The 12808-nt window shown below is 48.0% G+C and overlaps 1 protein-coding gene across 1 annotated transcript in view; it reads left to right on the plus strand.

Moving 5' to 3' along the window:
• Positions 1-6742: 6742 nt before the first annotated feature.
• The window catches only part of CFAP251 (cilia and flagella associated protein 251), an 80351-nt gene continuing 74285 nt past the window's right edge, over positions 6743-12808 (plus strand). The window contains exons 1-2 of the mRNA XM_043977285.1: positions 6743-7017; positions 10808-11134. Of these exons, the coding sequence (XP_043833220.1) occupies positions 6826-7017; positions 10808-11134 (519 nt within the window). The 5' untranslated portion in view covers positions 6743-6825. The remainder of the gene's footprint in view (positions 7018-10807; positions 11135-12808) is intronic.

A 12808-nucleotide genomic window follows, 5' to 3' on the forward strand; every position in this document is an offset into this window, starting at 1 on the left:
AGCATCCTGCTCATCATTTCTTACAGCACAAACGTATTCCGTTAAAAATCATATTCTGGTTCAGCTATTCCCCAATGGATGGACATCCCCTCAGTTTCCAGTTCTTTGCCTTGATAAAAAGAACTGCTATAAATATTTTTGCAGGAAAAGGTCCTTTTTCTTTTTCTTTGATCTCTTTGGCATACTGATCTAGCAGTGGTATTGCTGGGTCAAAGGATACGTACAGTTTTATAGCTCTTTAGGTATGGTTCCAAATTGTTCTTCCTAACGGTTGAACTAGATCACAACTCCACCAACAATGCATCAGTGTCCCAATTTCCCCTTATCCCTTCCAGCATTTGTCACTTCCCTTTTCTGTCATATCTGATAGGTGTGAGGTGACACCTCAGAGTTGTTTTAAGGTGCATTTTTCAAATCAATAGTGATTTAGAGCATTTTTTCATATGACTATAGATAGCTTTGATTTCTTCTTTTGAAACAAAGCTGACAAATTGACATTCCTAAAACACAGCTCTGCCCATGGTACTAGCTTCAGAAGCTCCCTATTGCCGAAAAGATAAAATACAAATTCCACTGTTTGGTATCTAAAATTTCACAATCTCGCTCCAACCTATCTTTCCAAATTTATTTCGTATTATTCTCCTCACACTTCTTGCCAAACTGGCCAACTTCCTGTTTCCTGTATATAATGTTCGGTCTCCTACCTCCTTGTCTTTGCACAGGTTACATAGGGGCAGCTGGGGCTTGGAAACAGTCTCTGCTCCCAAGGAGTTTACATGCAAACGTTGGGGGTGGGGGGATAAGGACAAGTATAAGTAGATACAGAAGAACTAGAAAGAGGCACAGTTAGAAGTAGTTCAATGTAAGCTTGAGAGGGCAGCCAAGGCATCCTGTGAGGGGAGATTGGGGCAGGCTGGAGGCTCAGCAGGTGGGTCGGAATGAGAGCTGAGAGAGGGCTGGCAAGGAAGGGACTGAATCACAGGCCAGGCGAGAGAAGGAGCTGAGAGTTTGCCACTTATCCCTAGCCAGCTAGCTTGAGAGGAAGGTCTGCAAAGGGCTTTATCTCATTTGATTGTAGTTCCAGGGGAAGCCCAAGTTGATTCAGGCTCCCACCTGTGAGACCCTTGTTTGTTCTCTCTTAGACACCAGAGAAGGGCTTGGGCCGACAGGGAGATCAGCCAGGTAATAGATGCTTGGTAATTGCTTCTCCAGGGGCCTGAGTGAACTCATGCTCTTTGAGAGTTCCCCTGTGTCATACCGAGATGCTTCGAGGGTGGAGCTCACTCAGCCAAGGTAGCCTGGGCCCCATCAGACACAGTGCTCAAGGTCCCCGCCCTGGAAGGGTTCCTGCCAGTGACAGGCCTGCTGTCTAAGGCTCTGGTTCTAGGCGGGGACCTGGTGCCTGGCACCCCCTGGTGCTCTGAGCTTACGGAGGGTCCAGGAACATTCCCAAATGAGTCCACAAAGCCAGGCAGCATAGCAGGCAGGAGGAGGCTTTGGGAGTCTGTTCCTGAAAGGGTAAGAAAGAACTCTCTGCTCCTGGACCAATGATGGAAGACCAGAAGGGAGTGGAGGGGGCTGGGCAGGAGCTTGGATGTTTCATGGGGGCCCCTACCAATGTGGACGTTCAGTGTAAACGGAGGAGCCCTCCGTGGGAGGGTTGGGGGGCTGAACTTCATTTTGGGAAGGGTAAACATGGGTAATCCGAGTAAGCCACCACAGGAGCATGGCCAGGAAGGGGAAGGGCTTCAAGTTCATGTAGTGTGAGCACTGGCTAAAGGAGCTAGGGTCGGTTAGCCTGGAGATGAAAAGGCTTAGTAAGGGCCGTCACTGTTTCTGGGGAGAGGGCTCTCACATGAAAGAACAAAGAGACTTGTTCTACAGGGTCCCATGGAATAGACCTTAGAGCAGTGGGTAGAAATTGCAAAGAAGGAAGATTAGGATGCAGATAAAAACTTCCTAGGGCAGCTAGGTGGCATAGTGGGTACAGCTCCGGGCCTGGAATCAGAAAGACTTGTCTTCTTGAATTCAAATGTGGCCTCAGGCCCTTACTAGCTGTGTGACCCTGGGCAAGTCACTTCACCCTGTTTGCCTCAGTTTCCTCCCCTGTGAAATAAGCTAGAGAAGGAAATGGCCAACCACTTCAGTATATTTACCAAGAAAACCCCAAATGGGGTCACAGAATCCTGCATGACTGAAAAACGACTGAACAACAAAAAACACTTCCTGACAATTATGAGCTGTGAAAAAGCCAAATGGGCTGCCTCAGGAGGTAGTAGGTTCTCTCTCTCACATTGCGCTCTTCAGGCAAAAGGTGGCCGGCTACTTGTCACATGTGGCCTAGAGGGATCCTTATTCACCTTTGGGTAGGACCAAATGGTGTCCACCAACTCTGTGCTGCTACGGCTTTTGAGGAGAGTGGTATTTACATGGGAAGTGTAGGTGTTGTTTGTACATCTGGGGGGGCGGCTTATGTGTGTGGGAAATATGGATGCTTTCAAGACTAGAGTGGAGTCTTGTGAGTGTTTGGGTGGGGCATAGCTTCATGCTTTGTAGATCTATGAAGTTGTTGGGGTGTATGTATGTGTCTTTTGTATTGTGGTCTGTGTGGATTGTGTGTCTGTGGGGAGGTCCAGTTGGGAGTGGGCTGTAGGGGATGTCTGTGTCTTTGCAGGCATCACAGACTTCAGTCTGGAAGGGGCCTCAGAGACCATCTAGTGCCTCTGATTACAGATTAGGGAACTAAGGCTCAGAGGGAGGCAGTGACTTGCCTAAAGTGACATAGACAGTAAAATAGTGATACTGAGATTTGAGTGCCGGGTCATCTGGTGGCAAATCCAGGCCCCTTCTTACCATTCTTCTTGCTCACTCCTAGGGGTGTGCATCTGCGTAAATATATGTGATGTGTTTATCTGTGTACATGTCTCTATATGTGTGTGTGTGATATATGCCTCTGTGTGTGTATGAATGTAGTATGTGTTTCTGTGTGTGTCTCTATGTCTGGCTGTGTGTGTATGTGTGTGAATATATGTGAATGTATGTGAGTGTGTGTCTGTGTATGAGTGTGTATATCTATGTCTGGTGTGTCTATGTGTGTGTAATGTGTGTGAATGTGTGCCGTGTATTGTGATGTGTACCTCTGTGTGTGTGAATGTGTATGGTATATGTAGTATGTATCTGGGTGTGTCTATGTGTCTGGGTGCATGAGTGTGTGTGGTGTGTCTGTGTGTGAATGTGTGTGATGAGTGCCTTTGTGAGTGTGTGTCTGTGTCTCTGTGTGGTGTCTGTATATCTCTGTGTCTGGGTGTAGTGTGTATGAACATGTGTGGTATATTGAGATGTGTACCTCTGTGTATGTGAATATGTCTGGTATGTGTGAGTGTGTATCTGGATATGTGGGTATGTGTGATGTGTCTGTGAGTGTATGTGTGATGTGTGCTTCAGTGTGTATTAATGTGTGTGGTGTTTTGGCTGTGTGAGTGTGTGTCTGTGTGAGAGTGTGTGACTTTGTGTGGTATGTATGCTGTGTGTGATATGTGCCTCAGGTGTGTAAGTGTATGTGTGGCTTTGTGTGTCTGTATGTTGGTGTGTGAGAATGTGTGTAAGTGTATGTGTGGCTTTGTGTGTCTGTATGTTGGTGTGTGAGAATGTGTGTAAGTGTATGTGTGGCTTTGTGTGTCTGTATGTTGGTGTGTGAGAATGTGTGTAATGTGTGTGTCTATATCTGTGTGTGAGTGTGTGTTGTATGTGATGTGTTTTGTAAGTTTTGGATCAAACGATTTGGTGGGGGGTTTTTTGTTGTTGTTGTTTTTTTGGTGAGGTAATTGGGGTTAAGTGACTTGCCTAGGGTCACACAGCTAGTAAGTATCAAGTGTCTGAGCCCAGATTTGAAATCAGGTCCTCCTGACTCCAGGGCTGGTGCTCTATCCACTGTGCCACCTAGCTGCCCCTTGGATCAAATAACGTTAGCGGTGACAGGACATGAGACTCTCTCCCAGCCCAAACGGCTCATTTGGCATTGGACTCTCAGCCCCTTCCACAAGAGCCTGCCTTTACTTACTTCCCAGCAGAGGACCCAGAACACTCCATCTTTCTCACCCTCCTTGCTCATTCATCTCTTACAGTGGCTCGGAGGCTCAGTGCAGAACCTCATCCCTTTCTTCTCCCTCCTCCTCAGCCTCCCATCAGTGTGAGTCTTGCTGATTCACATGGACACCCCTTGGTGGTGGAAGCATCCAGAGGCCCCTGCTAGCAGTGGGTCCAGGGCAAGTTACTTCACCTCTGTCTATCTCCCTTTCCTCAGCTCTAACATGGAGATAATAATGGTGAGCTGGCAGGGTTGTCGTTTGCTTTCTCTCCCCATGGTGTTATGGGGGCCAAATTTAATATATGAAGAGTTAATTGGGTGGCTCACCTAAATATCGGGTCCCAGAGATAATGAGGGACCTCTAGGTTTAAAGCTCCCTCCCCTCAGAAACTGCCTTTTTAGATATTTCTCCCAGGCCAATAAGAAAGGAGCCTCACAGCCTCTGTTCCACAGATGTTTGATTTGGGAGAATAAAGTAAACAGCAAAGGTGAAATTAATAAAATCAAAGACAAGGAAATAGGGAAAAAGCAATTCGGTTAATCCTGCTAGCCCTAACCTAAGTCTATTCAGAAGAGCACGGTGCCTTACCACCTGGAGCTTGTACTTCCACGGAAAGCACAACTCACAGCCAGGCTCGCGCGCCACCGGAAGGGAGGAGGAGAGAACAGGAGCACGTGCTCTGCAAGAGCCTCAGCCTCCCCTCAGCAAGCATCCAATTTCCCTTCCCCCAAAGGGGAGGTCCTTCAAGAACTGCCTAGGGAGGGAGGCTTCCCCTTCTGACCTCAGTAGCCAGGCATGGCCCCTCCCCAATGAGCCAGCCGAATCCTAATAATTTTACCACTGTGTCTCTGCCTCAGTCACTGCAGTGGTCTCCAAAATGGTTTCCCTACCTCAGCTCTCTCCTCTGCACCATCTGTCCCCCCCCCCCCCCTCAGCTGCCAAATCGAGATTCCTCCAGCACAGGTCTGACCGTGTCACCCCCTGCAAGAAGCTCCTGGGGCTGGGGGCAGCTAGGTGGCGCAATGGGGCGGGGGAGGGGTAACTAGGTGGCGCAGTGAATAAAGCACTAGCCCTGCATTCAGGAGGACCTGAGTTCAAATCCAGCCTCAGACATTTGACGCTTACTAGCTGTGTGACCCTGGGCAAGTCACTTGACCCTCCTTGCCCCACAAACAAAACAAAACAAACAACAACAACAAAAATAAGCTCCGGGGGACTCCTCTTGCCCTTCCTTTACCCATTTGGCTCCAGACTTAATGCATGTGACTTTCCCTCCCAAACACCTTGCGTTCCAGGCAACCTGGCCCCCTGGCTGTTCTCACCTTTGAGCTTTTCCCCAAGCCATTCCCCATGCCCAGAATGCCCTCCCTTCTCAACCTCTGCCTCTCAGAACCTCTCTCCTTTGAAGTCTTAGCCCAAGTGCCACCTCCCTCTCCTAGGATTCCCCCCTGGGAGCTGGCTCCCCCCCCCTCCCCAAACTATGACTTTGATTCAGTTTGCATTTCCTTCCTGAGGTGTTTGCTTTTTCTCCCCAGTGGATTGTAAGCTCCTTGAGGTCAGGCATTGCTTGGTTTCTTTGCTTGTTTGTTTTTTAATCCTCCAGCACAGTGCCTTGCACACAGATGGGTGTGTGTCGGATTGCATTCTGTTCTATTCCCATGATTCCTGCTAAACTTCTGTTGTGCCCTGAACAGGAAGGAAGGGAAGAGAGGAAGGAGACCCGGCCTTGTACCCAGGACTCCAATACCCTCCTCCCCTCCCACACCTCTGAGGAGGATCCCATTCATTAAGCAATTAAGCACCGGGGTTTATAAAAGCACAGAGCAAACAGTGCCTGCCTCTAGGGAAGTTGTCTCCTGCTAGGAGACACTTACTTCCATTTGGAAGTAGATGATGAGCTTATAGAAATATCTGCGGTTAATACTGTTTGACGAAGAACTGTGACCGCCTCAACTATTTTCAGCAGTTCAGTGATCCAAGACAATCCCAAAGGACTGATGATGGAGCGTACTCTCCACCTCCAGAGAAAGAGCGGATAGGGACTGAACACAGACTGAAGCAGGCTATCCGTCACCTTCTTTCCTTTTCTTCTTTTCTTCAAGTTTTCTTGTACAAAATGACTAATGTGGTAATTTTGTACATAATTGCACATGTATAACCCATATGTGATTGCTTACCAGCTCAGGGAGGGGTGGCGCAGGATGGGAAGGAGGGATAAAATTTGGAATTCAAAACCATAAATAAAAATGTTTGTTGTTTAAAAAAAAATCTGCTGTCTAGTGGTTTCTAATTTTTCTTAGCCCTGGGCTCTAGCCCAGCCTCTCCTCCCAACTTTCCTTTCTGGTGGCAAAGGTCTGCTTTGCAGTCTTCTCATTCACTAGGATCTGTCTCCTAGCATAAGGGTATGTTATGTGCTTCAGCAAAGGGCCTCTGAGCTCCTTCCTGATTTAGACCCTGAAATCCATGCTGAGGTCACTCTTCGGGGGTCAGCGCTGCCCTTTTCTCTTTTCACTGTTCCTAGGAAGGCTCACTCTTGTGTTCCGTTTCTTAGACTGGTGGTTGAGAACTCATCCTGGAAAGAGTTAGCAAGTGGTGGTTGTGATGACACTGTGATTCGTTTTCAGGGAAACTCAAATTGGGAAGGATGCCGGGTGAGGACGAGAAGCCGTTGAAAGAAAAGCATACAGAGGGCATCCCTGGAGATGACCAAGAGTCCCAAAGGAGAGGAAGCGGAAGCATGGAGAGAATAGCCGAGGCACCGGCTGAAACTCAACAGGCAGCAGACACTTCAGAAGAAGCCCCCGAAGAAGAGTCGATGAGGAGCATAGCAGATCGGGCCAGCCAAGCCCTGAAGTCCCAGATGCCTTTAGAAGAGAATGAGCTCATCTACCTGGAGGCCCTGACAGCGGGCTCCCCGCAGAGTTCCCTTGTAAGTAGGAGCAGAGTGGGGCGCCTTTGTGGCCAGCTGTCTGCCCCAGCAATGATAGCCCAGGAGAACGCCTGCTCTCTCCCAAGGACCTGACCGCCCTCACCCTTAATCACGGGGCTCAGAGGGGACTTGTCTCACTTCCACTCTCTCTCTCCTCCTAACTCTTCTTATAAATCTCTAGGGGGGGGGGGGCGGCTAGATAGCACAGTGGATAAAGCACCGGCCCTGGATTCAGGAGGACCTGAGTTCAAATTCGGCCTCAGCCACTTGACACTTACTAGCTGTGTGACCCTGGGCAAGTCACTTAACCCCCATTGCCCCACAAAAAAAAAAAAAAACCAACAACAACAACAAAAATCTCTATCGGGGGAATCTTCCCAAAGCCCGGCTCTGGTCACCTCCCAGAACCCTCAGTAGCTTCCTGTTGTCTAAGGAATCAAACACCAGACCAGACGGGGAGTCCAGCTTCTCCACGGTCTGCCGCCATCTTCCCTTTCCAGTGTAGTATCTCTGTTCTTCAGCCAAATCATCCTCCTTCCCATTCCCCCCAACCCCTCCGGCCCCCGAGCCTTTCCTAATGTCCTTCCTGGACTGAGCTTCCTGCCCCCATGACCCCCACCCATCTCTGCCTTCTCCGACCTAACCTGCCTCCCTGGGCTCCGCCCACAATCCCTTCTTCGTCACTCCTCCTCCATGAAGCCTTCCTGGATTCCCTACCTGCAGGCAAACCCTTCCAGCTCCCAGCTCCTATGGCTCTGGTTCTCATGGCTCACATTCTGTGTCACTTTGGGATCATAACCCGCCTGGTGCTGGGGGCTCCCTCCTGCCCGGAGACCTGCTCACTCTGGGGCCCTGTCACCCCTCTGATTGGTCTGAGGTGTCTGTTGGGCATTCCTGGGGGTGACTGTGGCTCATTCTCTTCCATGACTAATGTTCCCCTCACAAGCAACCAAACCCAGGAGACTTTACAAGGGGGCCAGACCTGGCTCCACAGAGACTCCCGGCTAGTCAGCTTCTTCCTCCTCATCTGTCACTCGGCACCTCGCTGTGGGTGGAGGGGCAGAAGGAAGACCGGATAGGCCCCCGGGATGGGCCCCCGGGATGGGCCCCCGTGCCTCTGGGGCTCTGCCTCCTCTCATTTACCCACTGCCCCTCCTCCAGCTGCTCCCTGCTCTGTGGCTCCGTAGGAGATGGCAGTGGGGGCCAGCCAGGGGAGGGGATGATGAGGGGGGTCACTGCTCTTCAGCCTGAGGCCCAGAAGGGCTCGGGGCTGCTCGTTTTTCTTATTCTTTGATTCTGGGTTCCATCGACCCATGCTACAAAGAGCCTCTTGGGGCGTTTCAGCAACCCTCTCTGAATTTTCTTTTTCCTTTTTCTTGAACACTGGGTCTCTTCCTGCCTTGCCTTGGCTGGAAGGATAGTGGCCCCTCATGAGCTGCGCCCTGCCCCCTGCTGCTCAGTTTCTGATCTGGGCTGGCTCGCCCCTCCTGAGGCAGACTGGTGGCCCCCCTCTCTCAGGGGGTCTGTTGTTGCAGCCCGGGACTCCCAGGCTCAGCTCACCTCAGACTCCTCAGGAGCAGGGAGGGATGACAGGTGTAGCCCACCACACCCAGAGCCACCCTACTCCATCTTCAGCTCCTAGGTGAGTTAGGGTAAATACTCCCATTGTTCCAGCTTGGAGGCTGCTCGATTGTCCAGCATCTCGTACTGAGTTATTTTTTTTAATTATCACTATCTTCTGTTTTGACATCACCTTCCATTTCCTTTCTGCCACTCAGAGAACCATCTCTTGTTAAAAAAAAAAAAAAAAGAATAAAATAAGGAAGAGGAAAAATTTATCAACACACAACCTCTGTCAGACTGTGTGTTCAGTGTTCCATTGCAGAGAAGGGAGCCGCAGCTCATTCTCCCTGTGCTGGGTTTTTCCCTGGCGTCTCTGAGCTTGGCCTGGCAAAGGAAGGGCTGAGGAGGGGGACAGTACCTCTTTGCTACCTAGTTATAGGCACCTGAAAAGCCTGTCAGCATCTATTCAAAACCCCAGCTTGGGAGCCCCTAGCTTATGAATGGATGAACAAAAGGCACTCACTGATGCTAACTTATTGGCTGTGTGCCAAGCGTGATGCCAAATGAGACATTCCCTGCCCTCGACAAACTCACTCTCTCATGGCAGGAAGCAACACAGACAGGAGGGCAGGGCCTGGCAGTCTTCAGGGTGTAGCGGCAGGGCAGACGGTTAATACGTGTGGTCCTGTGCTTGCCTCTTACCACACCAAACCAGAGAACACAGTAACTCATAACAAAGAGATTTAATTAAGCAGAATATCAGAGTAAATAAAAAGAAACAATCTCTCCGTGTATACAAGACTCAGTCTCCCACAGATTCTTATGCTACCCGTGGCGAAGGAAACATTTATAACCAGACAAGAAGCATTCTGAAGGTTGTGCCCCCACTGGGCCACCCTCTTGCCTTTGAAGCTGCCACTGTCATCGGCTGGGCTGCTCTCTCTGCTGAGTTGCCACCGCCCTCTTCTCTCTTTCTGTGTAAATGCTGTTAGGCCTCTGCTGAACAAACATGTCCATCTAATAAGCTTCTGCAGTGGATTACTGCTGGGTTGCCTCTTCTAGGAAGGGGATCTTTTACAGCTCTTCTTTGATATAGTCTCAGATACTTACTAACTATGTGACCTTGGGTAAGTCATTTAACCCTGTTTGCCTCAGTTCCTCCTCTGGAAAATGATCCGGAGAAGGAAATGGCAAACCTCTCTGGTAACTCTGCCAAAAAAAACCCCAAATGAGGTCAGGAACAGTTGGATATGACTGAAACAACTGAACATGGGAGCCAATACATAGCCTGAGAGCGATTTAAAATCTTTTGTGAGTCAGATTCACAGCAGCATCTGGCCAGCACAGTTAAGGATCGCTCTGTCTTTTTCATTATGATTTTGTTTTTGAAATAAAGGCCTTGTAGACTATAAATGAATTTGTTTCCTTATGAGTTATGCAGAGAGATGGAGGAAATGAGAGTCTTAATGGGATTTGTGTGTGTGTGTGTGTGTGTGTGTTTGTGTGAGGCAATTGGGGTTAAGTGACTTGCCCAGAGTCACACAGCTAGTAAGTGTTAAGTGTCTGAGGCCAGATTTGAACTCAGGTCCTCCTGAATCCAGAGCCGGTGCTCTATCCACTGCGCCACCTAGCTGCCCCCTTGCATTTTAAACTTTAAACTGAGCCCAGAGAAAGCTGGACCAAAGTAAGGGAGGAAATCAGGTACTTGGTGCAGTTCGGACAACTTCCTCAACTCTGCAGCAAGTGACTCAAGGCCTCTTTGGTTGGGAAGGTGGTAACCACTAGCCAATCTCGTACTTATGTGGGCAAGAGACTAAACCTTGGGGTACCCCCTCTTACAAGACAGGAGAGTATACTCCAACTGTCCTTTATGCTGGGGATGGGAATACTCATTGCATTTTTTTTTTTTTTTGGCGGGGCAATGAGGGTTAAGTGACTTGCCCAGGGTTACACAGCTAGTAAGTGTCAAGTGTCTGAGGTCAGATTTGAACTCAGGTCCTCCTGAATCCAGAGCTGGTGCTTTATCCACTGTGCCACCTAGCTGCCCCTTGCATTTTTAACAGTTAATAGTTAACCCACTTGGTACAATGTTAAAAAAATGATCTGATTGTTGTTGGCTATGGTTGTGAAGGGAATAGATATATAGTATGGGATACAGTAGGGTATTTACCCCCTTCAAAGTGGGGATTATCTTTTGAATTACAATTTCTTTTTTAATTATAAAAAGGAAATTTCAAGTGGAAAGTCTGAAGAAACAGAGAAAAGCGGAGGAGTAGGTAAAGTTTTTGGAGAGTCAAGTGGACAGGGGCCTCAAGAGGCTCCTGAATCGGACCATCAGATTTCTGATGACACCCCGGACCCATCCGCTGTAAGGAGGCCCTCGATCCGTGTTTATGAGAATGGGAGTGTGCCTCATGAAGAGAAAAATGAGCAACTTGAAGAGGAGAAACCTTCTTCCTCCAAAGAATTACCAGTACAAGAGTCACTATTGTACTTCACCAGGGAAGATACTCTATTTAGAGAAAAGACTGAGGAGGAAAATATTTACCCCCTGGTAAGGAACAGAGATTTTTCAGCACTTTTATGAGTCATATGCGTGTTTTTAAGGCCAAAGTTTTCATAACAGAACAATAATTTTAATCTTATGCTTTATTATATTGTTTTCTTTCCATTTTTAAAGCCCCTTTAAAGTGTTGGGCGTGGGGATGGTTTGACAGACTGAAATGTATCAATATTGCAACAATTACAACAAACAGGAAATTCCCTGCAGAGTTTGTACCCTCCATGGGTATGCTATTTTATATGGGCTCTTCATTCTGATTTCTGTTCCCTGTGAATTGTGGCACTTCTCCCACATTTGACAGCCTCTTTCCTTTCCACTTCCTCTCCCGTCTTTTCTTCTGTCATCTCTGTTACCCTTATTGTGGTTTGAAAGGAGCTGGTCTAATGGAAAGCAAAAAATCGAACAATACTGAAAACTGTTGAAATGCGTCAAGCTTTTTCGAAAAGCAACTGCTGGTGCCAAGCCTGAAAATATTCCAGGGAGGAGCCATCTGTTAGGAATAAAAATATTCTCATTCACCCAGAGAAGGAAACAGAGTTTGGGTTTTTCCTTCCATCATCTGCTAACAGTTCTGAAAATCCTGAAAAATGAAATTGTTTATTTCTAGGATCAGGGTCCATTTTACCTGTAGAGTGCTGGAGACTCCTACACTTTGGAAGATTTTAGCATTCAGTTTGATGCCCACAAAAGACCCTTCATTGAAAACTTAAAAGAATGGCATCCACTGTCTTCCTGTAGAATTGACAGGATAACATTGGGAGTGGAGTTTCAAGTTTCTGTTGATTTGCTCACCCCCCCCCCTCCCTCCAGCAGTGAGGGTTAAGTGACTTGCCCAGGGTCACACAGTAAGTGTCAAGTGTCTGAGGCTGGATCTGAACTCAGGTCCTCCTAAATCCAGGACCAGTGCTTTATCCACTGTGCCACCTAGCTGCCCCTAATTTGCTTATTATTAATCTGATGAAAAGGGAGGGAGAGGGGCGGCTAGGTGGCACAGTGGATAAAGCACCGGCCCTGGAGTCAGGAGTACCTGAGTTCAAATCCGACCACAGACACTTAACACTAGCTGTGTGACCCTGGGCAAGTCACTTAACCCCAATTGCCTCACCAAAAAAAAAAAAAAAGAAAAGGGAGGGAGGGTCATAGTGTTTTTAGGCCCCCCCCAGGAATCTTTTGTCTGGGCTCGACCTGGACCAGTAAAATGTAGTTTCATGTCACAGACGATGTTGCGTATATTCTCTCTAATGGGCATACCAGTAATTTCACCAGTCATCCACCAGATGGCCAGGACTCTCGGTTTCCTAGGATAGCTAAAAATTTCCAGTGTCCCATTTGCCAAGTTCCCTTAAGCTCTCTCTAGTCTCAACATTTTTATTTTTATCGTTTGGACTGCCATGCCACATTCCCAAAGAATGTAACTGTCACTTCTTATGTAAGAAGTAAACTCATGATTCCCATAGTTATTCGATGCGACAATGGTTTCCATTTCAATTATAGAAACAAAAAAGGAAATTCCGAACTGGTGAGAAGGAGTCTCAGGAGGGTCAAATATAATCAAATCTGTTTTTATTATAGATTTGGCTGAAAAAATGTTTTCAACCAGAAATATATTTTACAGATCCCACGTCTTGAGTTGAGAAATATTGATGGAAGAAATACATGTGTATC

This window comes from Dromiciops gliroides, chromosome 1 (genome assembly GCF_019393635.1).
Source record: "Dromiciops gliroides isolate mDroGli1 chromosome 1, mDroGli1.pri, whole genome shotgun sequence".
NCBI lineage: Eukaryota > Metazoa > Chordata > Mammalia > Microbiotheria > Microbiotheriidae > Dromiciops > Dromiciops gliroides.